The 19,884-nt window shown below is 42.1% G+C and overlaps 1 protein-coding gene across 2 annotated transcripts in view; it reads left to right on the top strand.

Annotated features, from left to right (window-relative positions):
• arnt2 (aryl-hydrocarbon receptor nuclear translocator 2) overlaps nt 1–19,884 on the top strand; it is a 61,979-nt gene that overhangs the window by 5,055 nt on the left and 37,040 nt on the right. Inside the window, exons 2-4 of one of the 2 annotated variants that reach the window (XM_022210396.2) lie at nt 10,586–10,697; nt 12,678–12,725; nt 17,327–17,374. In XM_022210396.2, the coding sequence (XP_022066088.1) occupies nt 10,586–10,697; nt 12,678–12,725; nt 17,327–17,374 (208 nt within the window). The remainder of the gene's footprint in view (nt 1–10,585; nt 10,698–12,677; nt 12,726–17,326; nt 17,375–19,884) is intronic. The other variant, XM_022210397.2, reaches the window with a different exon arrangement.

The raw sequence follows: 19,884 nt of genomic DNA on the forward strand, positions 1-19,884 counted from the left end.
AAGGACTGAAGGACAGAAAGGTGAATTTGTGTTCAAAATAATGCTGAACGTAAATTTACTCGCACTCGCTCAAATTTTGGTTGCAAAATGCGACCATTTAGTCGCAGTCTGGAACCCTGTATACATGTAATGAAATGCAGAGTTTGTTAGTTGATCCAATAATAGGAAGCTTTTACTTTTTTTTGGTTTTATGTGGACCTGGATCTGAGACCTTTCTCTGTGGAGTTTGCATGTTCTCACTGCTGCCGCACGGGCTTTCTCCAGGTTCTCCAGCTTCCTCCCATAGTCAAAAACATGTTGAGTTTCATTGATGATTCTAAATTGTCCATAGGTGTGAATGTGAGCATGTTTGTTTGTCTCTATGTGTAGCCCTGTGAGAGACTGGTGACTTGTCCACTGTGTCCCCTGTCTTCACCTCAAGTCACCTGGAATAGACTCCAGCCACCCTCGATCCTACCAAAAATTAATCCGTGCAGAGATAATGGATGGATGTTTTAAATGACATTGCGAAAGGAAAAGTGAACTGAAAGAGCATTGTCACAAAAATTTTCAGTTTCACTCAGCAGAACTTTAGAGGGAGTTTCAGTTTGTTGTTTATCTATCTGTCCTTTAAAGTTATTGTTTGGGTTTATGCCCATGCTCATAATGATGTTTCTGGCTGCAGCACACAGCTGCTTCAGAAAAAGTTCTTTGCATTACATCCCCACAAAATGACAGACAGGCAGAGTTAGTTACTGGCTACTGTAACTCACTGCATGTAGACTGCAGGTATAAGCCTGCCATTGGCTGCTAATTTCAGGTGGCTTTTTCCTCTTCTTCCTCTGTCTTCATGGCACAGTTTTCAGAATCCACTTTACCATGGAAAACAACAACAGCCACATACCACAGACTGAAAATTTCAAGTTTTGCCAAGGATTTGGCAGCACTGCTAGTTTTTTTTTTTTTTTGTGGATTATGCATTTAATGACAGTGCTTGTCTCTCTGCGTGCAAATGTTCCTCCACATTTCCACCCGTCATCATTTTGAAGAAACATTGAAGTTGCCCCAGACAACTATGATTGGTTTAAAGAAACACAAAGAGGCCAAAACATTTTTTTTCTCCTGTAACAGAATGATAATGAGATGCAACCAGAGCATTATGTACAATAGAACAGGCTGCCCAAGTGATACTGACTGATGAATGTAATGACATATTTAGCAGCTAAAGAAACAGATACTCCCCTTAGGAATTGGTGAAGATCACATAGAATGATAGAGTAACAAATGAGTGAAGCCTTGAAATTTGCCAGGCAGCCAGAGATCCAGTGCCAAATGAATGCAAATGTTGCTCTGGCTGTGGGGATGTTGTAATACCTGAAATCTGATAATTGCCATCAATAATTCTGAATTAATTTCCAGTGAAATAAATCAATTTCAGAAACATCTTGCCCACAACCCTATTTAACTGGTTGTGTATCACAAGTAATGCAGGGATGGCAATTTTCCGCGGATCCGTGGGTTTCCACAGATTTAATTTCAAATTTGAACACTTTATTGTCGCTGATGTTAACGTTGTTAACATCTCGCGGGAGTCCGCGAGACTCCTGCGAGACTTTCACTGAAGCTATCATTCGATTGTAAACAGCCCAGCCATAGACATATATACGTAGACGCCTCATAGGCTGTCGAGAGACGTGCTTTCAGCGCCGCCATCTTGAAACGGGGCCAGCGGAGGCAGCAGTGCATAGACATCTACGAGGCAAGAGGTACTGCTGAATCTCAAAGTGGAATTATTCGCTGAATTTTGAACCGATTGCCAAACTGTTTGATTTTTTTAGAAACGTCACACGTGTAGCTACTATACAATGTGCTCGGATATTTTTTACAATGCTGGTTTTGCCACTCAACACTTAAGCTACACAGTATCTCTCTCTGACTCCAGCATAGTTATTTAAACAGCAGACGAGCTTCGCAAAAGATGCCGGACTTCTGTTCAGCCTATGGATGCTCTAATGAGCGCTGTAAGGAAACAAGAGCTCGTGGGATTACTTTTCACATGTAAGATGTACGTAAGGAATAATATATTGTTAGCAGGTTGTCATAGCTAGAGTGAAATAAACACTGACAAGACGGATAGAATGCCATCAGCTCCGTGTCTGGCTTCTACCCATGATCTAACCAGCTCTCTACATCATCCTGTGTATTACACAGCTGCTTACCAGTGAAATCACTAATCTGAGACAATTTTTTGTTTAAAATTCGATGTTATGAATCTAGCGTTCCTAGCAACAGCCTGTTACAAAGGAAAAAAACAGACTTACTGCAGTAATTGGTGGGTTAGAATACAGCATCTGATAGATCTAAAAATAGCCCTGACTTAAACAAGTCGAGTATTATTATGTTTTTGTTTCTTTTTCAGCCCCCCCCCATTAAAACAACCTGTTGACTGAAGCACCTGCGCATGATCAGTTCATTTTGTGCAAAAGAGTCAGATGACGTGTTAACCGTTCACTTTTATGTGAATGGACACAGATTCTGAAGCAGAAAGTCTGAGTTAAAGAAAATTGAAAACCACCTTTGTGATATGTGCTGACTCTGACAGAGGCTTTAGTTTTTGTCGAGCCGACTGACACAATGTAAATCTTGCAGACTTTCATCTCACTGGTCTCACTGTAAGATATATCTGCATGTCGTCTGCATAGCAGTGAACAGATACATTGTGCCTTTGGATGATTTGACCCAGTGGAAACAAGTATGTAATGAATGAAATAAGACCTAAAATTACTTTAAGTAGTTATGCTGGCTTAATTTTATCATAATATGTTACAAGTGATGACCATCGGTACTGTCTCTGCAAGTCATTTTTTAAGACCCAAGCTTTACATTTTGAATGAAAACCTTCAGAATGGTTTGTCTATTATCAGTACCTATTCCTGTTCAGACTTTCAGTGAAAGGGTGACAATACAGTATGTATGTGTGTGTGAGAGTGTGTGTGCACACACTGTTCCTTCTAAGCTAAATAAGTGCACTGATTGTCAGATGAAGTTATGTCGAATTGCTCACTCCTGCTATACGTTACCATCAATAACAGACTACTAAACATAGAACAAGTTACTCTGGTTGTGTGTGCTGGTTGGCATCAGTGAAGGTTGGATGGCACGTCATCCTTTCGCCTTATTTCCAGGTTTTCGTTGGCAGCCCGACCAATTCTGTGCCGACCCAATATCCTGACATCCATCCTCATTGGTGGTACAGCGAAGCTCTATTTGTATATTAGATTGGCACAAAGAGGAAGACCACAGAGCATAGGAAAACTACACGTACACGACCAGTCATAACAGTCTTCATCTGATGACGCTAGTTCAGAGCAATGCAGCACCCACTTGTATGCATCATGGAGTACTACTCCTTGGAAGGTCCTTCACTGCTCTGTGAATGTGTGTGTTTTTATGAAGGCAAAGATGCCTAAGGGGAATGCACACGGTATCAAATATTAACTATGTTACTTGGTGCACTGGAGCATACCAGAGGGTTTGTTTGGTCTATCCATTGCATCTGACTAAATGAATGAATGAGTGAGTGAGTGAATGGAGCGGAAAGATAGATAGGCAAACAGCAAGGCAAACAGAATTGACTTGTGGATGAGCCAGAAAGAAAATATTGCTTTAATAAAGGGAGGTAAATATGAAAGGAAAATGGACAATAAATTTGCATGCGGTATAATCCCTCTCAGCTGTAATGACACACAGCAAAGTAACTTGATATTCATTTGGACAGCCAGTATGAATAGTCTTTATTCACATTGAAATTGAATAAAAGGTTTTAAAGGGAATTGTGTGCATGAACATATGTGTGTATTTCAAAAAAAATCATCGTAGATAGAAATTGGTATTCGGCATAGCCACAGCATAGTGCATGTCGGTGTGTGTCGACTGACGGCTGTACAGATCTTGGAGATGTTGTGGTAGTTGTGAAATTGCAGGTTGAGCATTATGCAGCCTCCTAGCATGAGCCTTTAGCCTCAGGGGAGTTAATTTCCATGTTTGTGTAGAAGCTAACAGATTTTTTTTTACATATGTTGAGTGCAACAGTTTTGGTCATATTTTATATTCTGTGTTACATTGCAGATCAATGATTGTTATCTGACTGCTGTGCTACTCTCTGTGGGCTCCTTCTCTCTTCTCTGAGCTCCGTGAGCCCCTGCTACCTGCTCCTAACAATGCATTGCTGTTTCCAAGGCTTTGACTCACAGCTGCTTCTGCCGTTTGTGGTAGGCCATAACGTTGAATTGCTGCAGTTCAGGGCTCCAGTGATTAATCAGCATATTAAATGTCATCAGTGCTGAAAATGCATAGAGACTGTCAATATTTTTTATGAATGCATGTTTCCTTTAAACTTCACTTCATTTCAACCAATGCTCTTTGGTATCAGTGAATAGTTATATAATGATGCCAGTCGTTTTTAGCGAAACCCATTGGTCAGCTGCAGTGAGTGCTACAGTTGAAGACAATGGTGGTGGCAGCAGGGTTTGACTTGGTTCAGTGTAAAAGTTTACAAAGACCCAAGGATTTGAGAGTATGGAGATAAATGATCCTAGCATAAAGGTGGTTTCCATACTGCAGAATTTGGATTGCAGAACACTGCAGCACAGCACACACACGTACATCTGAAGAAAAACACACAGGAGGCACTTTACATCTGTAGTCTTCCCTCTGTGTTCACATATATTGTATTTTAATGCAGCTATATTCCCAATAATGCTTTTCTCATTTGAATAGTTTCAGTTTCAGACAATGGAGCAAGTACACAATAATGACAGAAACATGGCTTATTGAGATTAAATGTTGAGCAAACTGCTGTTCTGCATCATTAAAACCTTGATTTTACAAACTCATAACCCAAGGTAAAGAGAACTGCTGTACATATTAATTTGTGCATATATTTTCATACCAAAGTTTAGGAACAGGTGCACAATAGGAGAAAAGGATGTGATCTAGCTGATGGGTGTTTTGTAAAATTTCCACTGTGTCCATAATCCATGTTGTTTAAGATACACACCAAACTTTTTCACTTCGTTAAGGGGCTTCATAGAAACGTGCATGTTTTTGGAGTTGCACTGCTGATAATAATAAATATTATAATAATCAAATAATAGGCCCTCTTTTTATCCCTTTTTTAAATCATGTTTGAGTTTCCAGTTTGCTATGCAGTGTTGTATTTTAATACATCAAGTCTGTTTGAATTTGTTGCTGTGCTACATTTTTCAATAACAGTTAATCAAAATATATATAGCCGAATATTCGGATACCAAAATTAATATCCGGATACCACCGCAGCGAACAGATATTCAGGATATTTGGGTCCAGCCCTAGCTGTATGATGATGTGCATGCTGAGTACTGTACTAGTGACATTTGTTCATACTTGCTTTCCTGTCTATTTTGTGTTTTAATGTCCTTCTGCACTTTAACAGTGTTGCATTCTGCTAATAGTCTTTACTTTTATTTTCTAACTTGCTAGCAAATAAAAGTAAAGTGATGCCAAAAGTCTTGGTAAACAATCTTGTGTGCAACTAAAATCAAAAATTACACGCTCCAGAGTAGGGCTGCACAGTGGAATAGTGGTTAGCACTTTCGCCTTGCAGCAAGAATCTGGAATCTTTCTGCATGGAGTTTGCATGTTCTCCCTGTGCATGTGTGGGTTTTCTCCGGGCACTCCGGCTTCCTCCCACAGTCCAAAAACATGCTGAGGTTAATTGGTTACTCTAAATTGTCCGTAGGTGTGAATGCGAGTGTGATTGTGTCTGTATATCTAGCCCCGCAACAGACTGGCGACCTGTCCAGGGTCCCCAGTCAGTCCCCCCCCCCCCCGCGACCCTAGTGAGGATAAAGCGGTGGATAGAGAATGGATGGATGGACGCTCCAGAGCAATTCATGTTAAAACTTAGTCTGCTGCCTTGGCATTCACACCACACAGCACACTTCTACAAATTTGCATACAAGTTTGCAAATACCTGCACACATTCACAAATCAGACTAAACATTTACAGATTTTGCACACATTTACAGAATACACGCAAACATAGATACAGTTTCACAACCCTCCTCTCACATGTGCGAATACTGTTTCTGACATAATAGTCTGACGATGAAATATGCTGCTGAAAACAGAGTACAAAAGGACCAGATGGTTCTTCCAGTTGCAGGTCCAATAAGAACGCCAGATTGTTTTTAGAATTTTAAATTCATTAACTAACTAACCAAGAAAAGCACTCAAAGTCCAGCATTCTGCCAAGGCTGTTCATTCTCCCATATGGGATTGTCAGAAATGCAACATTTACTAATTTTCTTTTTTAGAAATGCAGCATTTGTTCATTCGTTTTTGATGATCTGAAATCACCACAACATAGAATGTGGCCATTTAATATGAATGTACCCACAAACAAACTGTTCTTTTTACTTGTGTCATTTCTGACCTTCCAGGAAAATTTCATCCAAATCCATTCGTTAGTTTACACATAATGTTGCGAACGGACAGACAGACAAACAAATGCTGATTGTCACATAACTCCACCGTGTTCCTTGGCGCAGTAATTAACCTGGTCTAAATCACTATTCTTTTACACTAATGGGCCTTCCCCTGGAGTCAGGCCTGGTGGGGAGCTCATAGAAGAGTGTTTGGTGGCTGAGCCTTGGGGTCCCGTATGGCTCCGGTTTGGCACAGCCCGAAGAAGTAACACAGGGCCACCGCTCAGTTGGCCCACCACCTACAGGGCAGGAAGTCGGGGTCGGGTGCTATGTCCACCGGGCAGTAGGCAGGAGCGGGCGCCTGGGCGTGCCGCCCCCTGGTGGCGTAGACTAGCTCTGGGGACGTGGAACGTCACCTCACTGGCGGGGAAGGAACCTGAGCTGGTGTGGGAGGTGGAGCGATACCGGCTAGATATAGTTGGGCTCACCTCCACGCACAGCAAGGGTTCTGGAACCAGAATCCTAGAGAGGGGTTGAACTCTCTCCTACTCCAGAGTTGCCCAAAGTGAGAGGCGCCGGGCGAGTGTCGGGATATTTACAAGCCCCCGACTGAGCGCCGCTTTGTTGGCGTTCTCCCCGGAGAACGAGAGGGTCGCCTCTCTGCAACTTCGTGTTGCAGAGGGGAAAACTCTGACTGTAGTCTGTGCTTATGCACCGAACAGCAGTTCAGAGTATTCGGCCTTCTTGGAGTCTCTGGGTGGTGTCCTGGAAGGGGTATTGCACGGGGATTCTATAGTTCACCTGGGAGACTTCAACGCTCATGTGGGCAACGATGGAGAAACCTGGAGGGGGGTGATTGGGAGGAATGGCCTGCCCGATCTGAAACCGAGTGGTGTTTTTATTGGACTTCTGTGCTAGTCATAGATTGTCCATAACAAACACCATGTTCGAGCATAAGGTTGCTCATAAGTGTTGCTCATAAGTGTACTTGGTACCAGAGCATCTTAAGCCAAAGGTCGATGATCGACTTTATAGTCGTAACGTCAGACCTGCGGCCGTATGTCTTGGACACTCGGGTGAAGAGAGGTGCAGAACTGTCAACTGATCACCACCTGGTGGTGAGTTGGATCCGATGGCGGGGAAGACTGCCGGACAGACCTGGTAAACCCAAAGGTGTAGTGCGGGTGAACTGGGAACGTCTGGCGGAGGACCCTGTCCGTTGGGTTTTCAACTCCACCTCCAGAAGAGTTTCTCCTGCATCCCAGGGGAGGTTGGGGACATGGATTCTGAGTGGTCCATGTTCAAAGCCTCCATTGCAGAAGCAGCTGCTAGGAGCTGTGGTCTGAAGGTCACTGGTGCCTGTCGCGGCGGCAACCCAAAGACCCGCTGGTGGACACCAGTGGTGAGGGAGGCCGTCAGGCTGAAAAAGGAGACTTTATGAGCCTGGTTGGCTCGGGGGTCTCCCGAAGCAGCTGACAGGTACCAGCTGGCCAAAAGGGCGGCAGCTGTGGCAGTTGTGGAAGCTAAAACTCGGGTGTGGGAGGAGTTCAGGGAGGCCATGGGGAAGGACTTTCGGTCAGCCTCGGGGAAGTTCTGGCAAACCGTTCGACGCCTCAGGAAGGGGAGGCAGGGCTTCACTCAGGCAGTGTACAGTCGGGGTGGAGAACTGTTGACCCATACAGGGGATATCGTCGAGTAGTGGAAAGAGCACTTTGCGGAACTCCTGAACCCGGTAAACACGTTCTCTATGGAGGAGGCAGAGCCTGAAGACTCAGGGGGATCTTCGTCCATATCCGTGGCAGAGGTTGTCGAGGCACTTAAGAAGCTCCTCAGTGGCAAGGTGCCAGGTGTGGACGAGATTCGCCCTGAGATGTTGAGGGCTCTGGACATTGTTGGACAGTCATGGTTGGCACGTCTATACAATGTCGCGTGGGCATCGGGTACAGTACCTGTGGATTGACAGACCGGGGTGGTGGTCCCTATTTTCAAAAAGGGGGATCGGAGAGTGTGTGCCAACTACCGCGGTATCACACTTCTCAGCCTCCCAGGGAAAGTTTACTCTAGGGTGCTGGAAGGGAGTATCCGACCGATAGTCGAACCTCGGATTCATGAGGAGCAATGCGGATTCCGTCCCAGTCGTGGAATAGCGGACCAGCTCTTTACCCTTGCGGAGCTGCTGAGGGGGTCATGAGAGTATGACCTGCCAGTCTACATGTGTTTTGTGGATCTGGAGAAGGCCTATGACCGTGTCCCCTGAGGGGCTTTGTGGGGGGCACTGCGGGAGTATGGGGTCCCGGACTCGTTGCTACGAGCCGTTTGGTCCCTGTACGACCAAAGGGAGAGCTGTGTCCGCATACTTGGCACTAAGTCAGACACGTTTCTGGTGGGTGTTGGACACTGCCAGGGCTGCTCCTTGTCTCCAATCCTGTTTGTGGTTTTCATGGACAGGATTTCAAGGCGCAATCGTGGTGGGGAGGGTTTTCGGTTTGGGAGCCTCAGGATCGCATCTCTGCTTTTTGCGGATGATGTGGTTTTGTTGGCGTCCTCAGACCGTGACCTCCAGCACGCACTGGAGTGGTTTGCAGCTGAGTGTGAAACGTCAGATCAGCACCTCCAAGTCCGAGGCCATGGTTTTCTGCCGGAAACCGGTGGATTGCTCCCTCCGGGTTGAGGGGAGTTGCTTCCCCAAGCGAAGGAGTTTAAGTATCTCGGGATCTTGCTCACGAGTGATGGGAAAATGGAGCGAGAGATGGACAGGCGGATTGGTGTGACGTCAGCAGTAATGCGGGGGTTTTACCGAACCGTCGTGGTGAAGAGGGAGCTGAGCCATAAAGCGAAGCTCTCGATTTACCAGTCCATCAACGTTCCAACCCTCACCTATGGTCATGAGCTTTGGGTAGTGACCGAAAGAACAAGATCGCGGATACAAGCGGCCGAAATGAGTTTCCTCCGTAGGGTGGCTAGACTCAGCCTTAGAGATAGGATGAGGAGCTCAGACATCCGGAGGGAGCTCGGAGTAGAGCTGCTCCTTTGCATCGAAAGGAGCCAGTTGAGGTGGTTTGACCATCTGATTCGGATGCCTCCAGGGAGACTTCCTTTGGAGGTTTTCGGAGCACGTCCGTCCGGGAGGAGACCCCGGGGTAGACCCAGAACTCGCTGGAGGGATTATATATCTCGTCGGGCCTGGGAACGCCTCGGAATCCTCCAGGAAGAGCTGGAAAGTGTTGCTGGGGGGAGGGACGTCTGGAACGACCTGCTTCGCCTGCTGCCTCCGCGACCCGGCCCGGGATAAGCTGAAGAAAATGGATGGATGGATGGAATAAATCACTATTCACTATGAAGATTTAGTTGAACAAATGTGATTAGATAATTAGTGATGCATTTGGTTACATTAATACAAAGAATGTCCCCTTAACTCATGGCTGAAGTCCAGGTCATCAGTCTCTACATCTTGTTTGCACTCTGATTTAATTCTGAGAGCTTCGACATGGTGAAATAGAGTTTGGTATCTTTGCTGCTGTAAAGCTTCTTTTATGGTCTTGCTCTGCTGTTCTTCACTCTTCATGTTTACGAAATAAACTTCTGGATCACTGTTGTTCACTGAGCTGCCGATCCAGTGAGCCTTGTCTTCTGCAGATGGCAACTACGGGCTACTATCCCACCGTGGATCAACTTAAGTCTAACTTTACGTCTTTCTTCTGTTCTCGAGCCTTTGCGAACTTAGTGTAGCGGCACATGACCCAGTTCCCCACCTACTGCAGGTTCTGGTTGGAGTGACTCTCCAGCCCAAAGGAGGCCAGAGCAAGGATGACTGCCGCAAATTTATTCGCAGTTTGGGAGACTCACTGGAGAGGCATGTCAGTGACGTGGAAGAACACTACAATAGCGACCTGGCCAGCCTGCAAGGAGGGAAGCATGAGATGGGACAGGCCTCGCTGGTTAGAAGCGACTGAACTTTCAAAAAATAAAATACTTAACATATAGGACCTTTAATGACCCCAGTAATCTGTACAATTCCTCTGAAAAGCACGTCATTTGTAAAATAGGAATTGTCCACAATGTATGATCTTTAGATCGCCCGCCCTTCCTTGACACTAACTGGTGCTAGTGCTCACCCACTGTTTGCTGATGTCTTCCAGAAATGGGCAGTGAGTTGCCAGGGACCGTAGCAATGCCCGGAGCAGTTGGGTCTGGTCAGGTCAGGATGGGAGGAGGCGTACAAGGCCGTGGGGGCAAAAGAAGATCGGGAGGGTGAGTATCTTGTATCTTCACTACTGACCTGCAATGTTAAACAACAATGGCAAATCCATTTTCAAAAGTTTTTTCAAAACATTTTTATAGAAAGGTATAAAAATATTACATGACAGTCCCTGATAGCTTTTTTTGGGTCATTTTTCACAATAGTTACATTAATTACTATATATATTAAAGAAAACAGAGGATAAAACCATAAAGCAAGGGTAAAGGAAACAAATAAAATAAATAAGGCAATAATTGTTATTTTTTAAAGTGTTTTAAGTGATTTAGTTAAAGACAAACCTGCAACCCTTTTCTCTGTAGGCAGGTTGTTTCAAAGCTGAGGGACCTTGATGGCAACAGTTTAGTCATTGTTAAGTTTAGACTTTGGCTTTGGAACAGATAAAGGGTCCCACCTGAGGACCTAAAGCTAACAGGCTCATATGGGGTCAGCTTTTCTAGAAGAGAGTGCCTTCATGACTCCATGCTTTTTATAGAATAGAATAGAATAGAATAGAATAGAATAGAACAATGTTTTATTGATCCTTTACAGGAAATGACTTTGTTACAGTTACATGTTTACACGCGGACAACCTACAAACCCAACAGAACACCAACACTAATAGTCAGCAGTATGACTATATACTTAGTATATACGCTAATGCTACTGTTCAAAAGTTTGGGGTCACCTAGAAATGTCCTTATTTTTGAAAGGAAAAACATTTTTTTTCAATGAAGATAACATTAAATGAATCAGAAATACAGTCTAGACATTGTTAATGTGGTAAATGACTGTTCTAGCTGGAATTTTAATGGAATATCTCCATAGAGGTACAGAGGAACATTTCCAGCAACCATCACTCCTGTATTCTAATGCTACATTGTGTTAGCTAATGGTGTTGAAAGGCTAATTGGTGATTAGAAAACCCTTGTGCATTTATGTTAGCACATGAATTAAAGTAAATTTTCATGGAATACATGAAACTTTTGAGTGGTGGTGTAAGTTAGAAAAAAATTATGAAAGTTTAAACACATGCACAGCAAATAAATCACAAGTTAACATATTAATGTGATTTCAAATTGCCATGGTGATTTGGTCCCATCAGTTGATCAATGAAAGTGCTTGTCACTTGTGCCTGTGGTGAGATGCTAAGATGAAAGAATCTAGAAAGATAAACACATTTATCTGGCAAGATAAATGATTCATTGGTTTATGTCAACAGGCACAGCTTGGTTACTTACTGTTATAGCAGCAGAGTCATCTAAGAATAAGAACTTTCACACCAAACCAGTGTCTGCTGTCTGCTGCTGTTTAAAGTTATTATTGTAGATATACATACGGTCATGGAAAAAATGATTAGACTACCCTTGTTTTCTTCTTTCTCTTGTTAATTTTGATGCCTGGTACTACTAAAGGCAGATTTGTTTGGACAAATATAATAAAAAAAATAGCTAATCAGAGTTTCATTTAAGAGCTGATATGCAGCTATTTTTCATGATTTTCTTGATATTAACCAAAATCAGTTCAATTATTACATCAATAGCTATGGCATTGTGCTGCCAAAAACAGTGCTTTTAGGCATAGCTCCAAATTCCTGGCTTCAAATCTTGGCCTGGGGTCTTTTTATGTGGCGATTGCATTTTTCCCTGTGTCTGTGTGAGCTCTCACCGAGTTCATCGGCTTCCTCCCACAGTCCAAAATCATGTTAATGTCAAATTCATTGGTGATTCGAAATTGTCCGTAAATGTGTGTGCCTTGTTGTCATTCTTTCTGCGTGACCTTGTGATAGACTGGCAACCTGTCCAGGTGTCCCCTGCCTTCACCCTAAGTCAGCTGGGATAGACTTCAGCCCCCCTGTGACCCTACAGAGGATAAAGTGGTGTACAGATAATGAATGGATATACATGAAATACATTGAATTAAGTCACAAGTGAATGATACCAGCTCCCACTGTAATAGAAGTAGTAACTGTGTTTCTTGTTTTTGTTTCTCAGAATGGACTTTGATGACGAAGACGGAGAGGGACCGAGCAAATTTTCAAGGTGAGAACACCGAAAACAGACAGCACCAATCCCGTCTAAAATGTTTTCAGACTAGTTTATAAAAGTCATGCAGTTCTTGTTTCAGGGTATCAGTGGGTACAATAAATTGGAATTATTCAAAAACATATAAAAACGGTGGATTGTGAACTTATGGTTTAAAATTTGAAGGTGCTTACTGGAACAAAAATGTAGTTGGTTTTAAAGTGCTCTTTTAAATTCCAGAAGTACTAAAAAGATCAAAAAATCACTCACTGGAATGTGTGTTTTCAAACCCTGCAGATACCCTATTGTAGCTCTGACATGGACACCTCATAACTTGTTTTATTTTTCTCCATCAAAAACACATTGTTGTTATGTATTCAACACATCTTCCTCTGTCACTGCATCAACTGTCCTCTCACGTTTATTTTATCTCACCTTTTTTCCTTTTCTTCCTTCTCATGTTGTGTGTATTTCTATAGGATGTACAGTAAGTGGTTATTTCTGATTTGACAAGATGGCAGTTGATCTGTATCTGCCAAGTTGAGTGGTGACAGTTGTGAGGAGGAGCTGCTCTCTGCTGACCACACGAGGAACTGCACTCTTATTGATGAGCACATTATAAGAAAGCTTCCAATTCATTTTGTGAAATGATTTCCACCATCTATACACTTTGTCAATATGCTATTGCTACTAAATAGATTATTCACTGCCATCTCCAGTAGCTTGGGAGTTGAGAGACTACAGGGGCTAAACTGGAAAAGAAAGAAGAGATGATCCAGTTTGTAATGTTTTGGGGGTGGTGTGTTGGATGTAGTACACTATTCACGCTGTAACACCAGTAAATGTTAAAACAGCTAGTAATAGGATGTCAGTCATTCCTGTTACACTGGGTTCTAACTGTAGTTCCACAGTCCACTTTTAGTAACCTAATAACCTGTCAACATTAAACATTAACTAAGCTTTACATTCGGGTACAGTCTCCACCCCCGTTGTTGCTGCTTTATTCACTAAGCCAAGACCAGTGATCTCACCTAGCCCCAAGATGTCAGCAATTTATTTTGTGAGTCAATGTAAGCAATATAAACAATGCAAGAAGTACATTTAGTAACTTGGAATATAAGAAACATAGTTTTGAGGCCTGTCTTTACCTACAGTGGAGCAGAATACTTTTATTACTGCACCATTTACAGTCATGAACAAAAGTTTACATACACTTGTAAAGACCATGAATATCATGGCAGTCTTGACTTTCCAGTAACTTCAGTAATTCTGAATTTTGTAGTATGGGATCATTGAAACTAGGGATGTGCGCGACTAGTCATTTAATTGTTTAACCACCTACTCATTTATTAAACATTTAGTATTTTACTAGTCGGTTAAATGCTGCATTAAGCATCATGCACCTTGTTCTTCGCGCCTCTGCCTCGACTTCTTTGTAAACAGGCTGAGCCATAGATATATACAAACACTAGATGTCTCGAGACGGAGTCGGCGTCGTCGTCACTTGGCAGCCATCTTAGGACAGGGGACTGCTCTGGCGCACTGTACTGTAGTCAATGGTAAGGTGGATGATTTCCTCACTTTAACACTCATAACTCGCTCAATTCTTGATTGATTTACAAACGGTTTAGTTTATTACAAACCTTATTAACGTGGCTATGATTCAGGCTCAATTCCGAAACCGCAGCTTTTCGTTTTGAAAAATGCGGCATAGTTGTGTGTTTTTTCTGCCTGGCTACTCACATTGAAGATGGTGTTACTCACAATCTGATTTTCAATTATTAGGTTTTCCTGAGACCAACGTTTTTTGAGAACCGAATCTTTAAGTGAAATTACATTCTTTGTGGTTGTGGTTGTATTTATTTGCTTGTTAAGAGACTCTGATTGAGACCTTAGACTTATTGTTTGTATACATCTATGCCTGGATTAGTTTGCCTGCAGCCGAAATGCATTGTGGGTAATGTAGGCACCGGGTTCATGAAAAGAAAAGACATCATCTCTTTTTGTTGTGCATTGATTTTGGTTGAGCTTTGTTTTTATCTGTGCATTAGAAAGCTGATAGTAATAAAAAAGTGCAATGTTAAATATTAAAATTACATTTACATCCATTTATGCTGAAAAAAGATGATATCTGTGTTCATTATTATATGAATTCAATGGTTTTAATTATTCTTATGTAAGCAGTAAAACAAGTACATCTCTGACGTTTATAACAAACCAAGCTGTTGTAAAATCGGTTGAAAATTGAGCAATCTACAGTGATTTTAAAATCCATGCTCCATTGACTTTAATGTTATGAGTGATCGAGCAGCCCTGTCCCAAGATGGCCGCCATGTGGCGACGTTGCTCCCCATAGGCTGACAGCGCTCATGAGCCATCTAGTGTTTGTATATATCTATGGGCTGAGCAGCCAGGGAGAGAATTGCTCCTCCTCCCCTCCCCTCACACGCACACATAGCAGGGGGCAGGGCCACACAGTTTGGGGAAGAAAGTTTGGAAAAGTAAAGTGGGAAGATGGCGACACTCCCGCGTAACCCCGAATTTCCACATAACGCGAAAGCGCCGTGCTCTTGAATCGTACTGCGCAGCACTTGCAACCCATTCTCTTCTGTCAGACAATTTCCACTGCACACGCTGCGGAGCGCCAGCGCGCCGCGTCCCTGAAGCGCCGGCGCTACGGCGCTGGAGATTCGCTTCAGGTCTATTTTCTGAAATTGGGGGTCAGCGAGTTTACACAGCTGACAGGCGACCTTGTTGTCATCTGCTACGTCAAAATGCTGCCAACCGGTGCTGATTTACGCTCTGCTGCCCTGCCCCTGTGGCTCTCAGCGGCAAGACCGAGACGCCCCGTCTGCTCCAGTTGCCCGACCACGGAGCCCGTCGCCAGGTTCGCCAGCCCCCGCCAGCCCCGGCCGCTAAATTGCAGGTTTTCTGGCTTTATAGACTAGTCGACTAGCCGCAAATTTTATTTGCGGCTAGTCGGTGGGGAAATTAGTTGAAATTCCCATCCCTAATTGAAACACGTGTCTTTGTCTCAAAAAATTTCATATATTCATTATAGGGCTTTTGGATATCAGAAATTATGCTGGGTCAAAAATATGTATACAGCAACTTTGTGACATGACCTCTGAACTTCTTGTGAGTGATAATAGTTGTTGATCTCTCTGAGCCATTTTATATAAGGCCTGTTTGATACATCCCATTACACTCTCAAACACAGCAATAGGAAAGTCTGAGGAGTTCAGCAAAGATCTGAAGAATCAAATCATTAGCTGGAACAAATCAGGAAAGTCACCTGGAAACACTTCAAAGCAGTTACAGATCAAGAGTCAACATAGAATCACATTGCATGGACAAAGAAAAGGCTTTCCTGAGGAAAGTTCTGAGTTCAGATGAAGCAAAAAATAGATTTTTGGCCTCAATGACCAGAAATATGTTTAGAGGGAAGAAGGTGTTGCCTTTAACCCAAAGAACACCAAACATACTGTCAAGCATGGTGGCGGTAGTATGATGCTCTGGGGCTGTTTTGCTGCCAGTGGTATTGGCACGTTACGCAAAGTAAATTAAATGATAAAAAAGGATTATTTAGGAAAATGTAAAATCATCAGCCAGAAAGTTCTGTCATGAACACAAACAGGTGTTCCAGACAATGACCCCAAACAAACTAAATTAGGCTAAAATTAAGGTTTTAGACTGGTCTTCCCAAAGTTCTTCACCACCATCAAGAATCTATGGACTGTAATAAAGACAAATGTCTGTTCCAGAAAACCAACAAATTTAGTTTGTTTACCAATTCTGTCAAGAGGTCTGGTCAAACATACAACCAGACACTTGTGGATGGCTCCCAAAAGCTCCTAGTCCAGATGAAAATGGCCAAGGAACATCCATCATTAGGATTGCGGGAGGGCTGGAGACTCTCCCCGCTTACTTAGGGTGAAGACATCTTGGACAGGGCACCAGTCTATCACAAGGCTACATATACAGACAAACACACTTACATTCATACCTACAGACAATTTAGAATCAGCACTTAACCTCAACATATTTTTGGACATGTGGGAAGAAGCCAGAGTTGAAAACCCATGCAAGCACAGGGAGAACATGCAAACTCCATGCAAAAAGATCCCAGGCCCAGGCCGGGATGTGAACCAGGGTCCTTCTAGCTGCAAGGTGACAGTGCTAACCACTGAACTGTTCAGCCAGCCAAGGAACATTTCACCAAAAGTTAGCATTGCTGAATCTATATTTTTGACGCAATAGATTTTTATCGTATTTCTAAAAGCCCTGTCATAAATCTGTGAAATAACCACAATGTATGTTTTTTTTTTTTGTAATGAGAGCTTTAGAGCTGTCATTGGAATCACTGAAATCTCAAGACTACCTTGATATTCATGGTCTTTACAAGTGTATGTAAACTTTTGTCCTTGACCATACATCAGCCATTGCTAGACTGTTGTGTCCAGTTTTCTCCATGATGTTACCATGAAATTTTTAACCATCTGCAGTCATTTCGAATATGTGATAACCATTGCATGTGAATTAAATATGGATACTGAAGATGCTGAACTTTTCGTCTGTGTGTGTACACTGAGTTACATCCTGTGCCCTCTTTCCTGTAGGTATGATGATGATCAGATTCCTGGTGGAGATAAGGAAAGATATGCCAGGTAGGCCTAGCCAGCTAGGATCACAGAGGATTTTCCTTTGACTCAGAGATCAACGACATGAGCACTTACCCCTTTTCTGATCCTAAACAAAGAGAAATACTAACAAGTGCAAAAAACACAACACAGGATAGTGGTTGTGTTAAGACTGAGTGATAAATTTTTTTTATTTAAGTTGATGAATTTGATATTTATTCAATTACCTATTTTTTAAAAAATACCAAGAGAAGAGGGATTTATTTTGAATTTTGGCACTTGTACCTATTTATCAAGGTAAGCATTTTAATGTCAACACAGCAGCAGCACCGGGGGGAGGACCCCGCACCGGCATCTGCTGTCAACAAAGTTGGTCTGCTCTCAGAGCAGACTGATGGGAGTGCTTTGGTTAAGTGGAGGTTGTTTGTGTTTTTAGGCCGTGAAGCCTGTCTTTACCAGCCACAGGAAATAATACTATCTAACATTCTTTTTGAACAATCTCAATCTGATGGAGGGCAGATACAATAAACTACAACAAACTATTGTTTTAATGCCCTGACCTAGTTTGTCTACAAACTATGTCAATATTGGTACAGGTGTTTAGAAGTCATTGCTTGACAATTGAAGAGATCATTTACAAAAACAGGTAACTCCGTTTTATAAATTTTCAAAAAACTCATTTTTTTGTTGTTTACTTAAGATAATAATAATAATAATAACACTGATAATTTATTTTTTCTGTATTTTGTCATGTATTTTTCTACTGAGTCAAATCCACTCAACTTTAGTTTGATTATTATCTTCAGTAAACAATAAAAAAAAGTTTTCTGAAAATTTATCAAAACGGACTTATCTGTTTTTGCAAATGAACTCTTCAATTACTAATAAATGATGGGTATTTCCCTCTTTGTACCCAATTGAATGCAAATATTTTTTGAACAGACAGTTTGTCCAACAGTAGGTTTGATTGAGTTTGCTAAACATAAATAATGATGTTGTATTGGCATCCAGTGTCAGATAGACAAGAGAAGTGACATATCAGAATAAGAAAATCTTTTTGCCCAGAAAGAACCCAGCATAACCCAAGAGCTTTACTGAATAAATAAGGAAACAAAGATGCTGGTGGTGTGGTAGTACTTTGGCTTCTTAAAACTCTGACACACAGTGGATGAGTAAGCCCTCAAAGTAAAAAAAAAAAAAAAAAGCATGATGAAAATCTTTAAGTCTGACAGAAATGTGCATCAACAAAGACAGGAAATAATACAAACTCAGTTTATCACCAGAGGCATTACTGTCCAAGAAAAGATGCAAAGTAAATACAGTTGTAAACAAAAGTGTACGTACACTTGTGAAGACTATGTATATTATGGCAGTCTTGAATTTCCAGTGACTTCTACAGCTTTTGATTATATACGATGGAATCATTGATTCACATACATCTTTGTCACAAAAAACAACATTGTACTTTGTTTCTTTCTTTTTAGTAGCTTTCCACAGATTCTGGTTGTACCTTTGACCACTCCTCTTGACAGAATTGGTCCAGTTCAACTAAATTTGTTTGCTTTCTGGTGCTGACTTGTTCCTTCCATGCAGTCTACAGGTTCTTGAAGGGGCTCAAGGTAGGACTTTGGGGAGAGCAGTCTAAAACCTCAGTTCTAGCCTGATTCAGCATTTTCTTGATTACTTTCGATGTGTTAGGGGTCATTGTTGAAACGCCCAACTGCATCCAAGACCCAGTCTTCTGGCCTATGATCATAATTTTTTCTCCTTTTTCATTGTTTTCGTTGTCCTTTTTCATTGGTGCTTTACTTGTAAAGCACCAGTTCCACTTGCAGCAAAACAATCCCAGTGCATAATAATAGTGCCACCATGCTTGGAGGTGTTCTTGGGGACAATGGCCTCTCCTTTTCTTCTCCAAACATATTTCTGGTCATCGTGGCCAAGTAGCTCAATTTTTGTTTCATCTGACCCCAGACCTGGCCTCCAGCCTCACCCATCGTGTTCATCACAGAACATTAAGAGTTGCAGGAGTCATTGAAACTCAAGACTGCCACGATTGTCTTTACAGGTGTATGAAGCTTTTGCTCGACTGTACACGCACAGTAACATACACCAGGAATTAGACCCATCCTTTGGAACTATCAGAAAGACACTCAGAACACCCTTGAAATATCTGAAAATATTATTGTTCTTTTCTTCTCCTTTTAACATTTTAATGGACAGTAAGTGCAGAAATAGGCACATTAGGCAATATTTTTAAAATCGTGTGGATTCCTACTTCGTAAATGAGGGAGTCGGATTCACCAACATTAAACTAAAATATGAACTCCTAGCTCTTAACATTTCATAGTTTGAGAATATTCAGATTTTTTCTTTGTCATTTTTTAGAAGGATGAATAGATAGGTATTTACAAACATAGAAAAACATGTAGTATAAATCTTCTGTCTGAGTTTGCAAAAACAGCTATTAAACCTGCTGCATTCTACTTGTAGAAGCTGCAAACCTAGCTAGAAGAAATTTATTTGTGGTTCCCAGC

The sequence above is a fragment of the Acanthochromis polyacanthus genome, chromosome 2 (assembly GCF_021347895.1).
Source record: "Acanthochromis polyacanthus isolate Apoly-LR-REF ecotype Palm Island chromosome 2, KAUST_Apoly_ChrSc, whole genome shotgun sequence".
NCBI lineage: Eukaryota > Metazoa > Chordata > Actinopteri > Pomacentridae > Acanthochromis > Acanthochromis polyacanthus.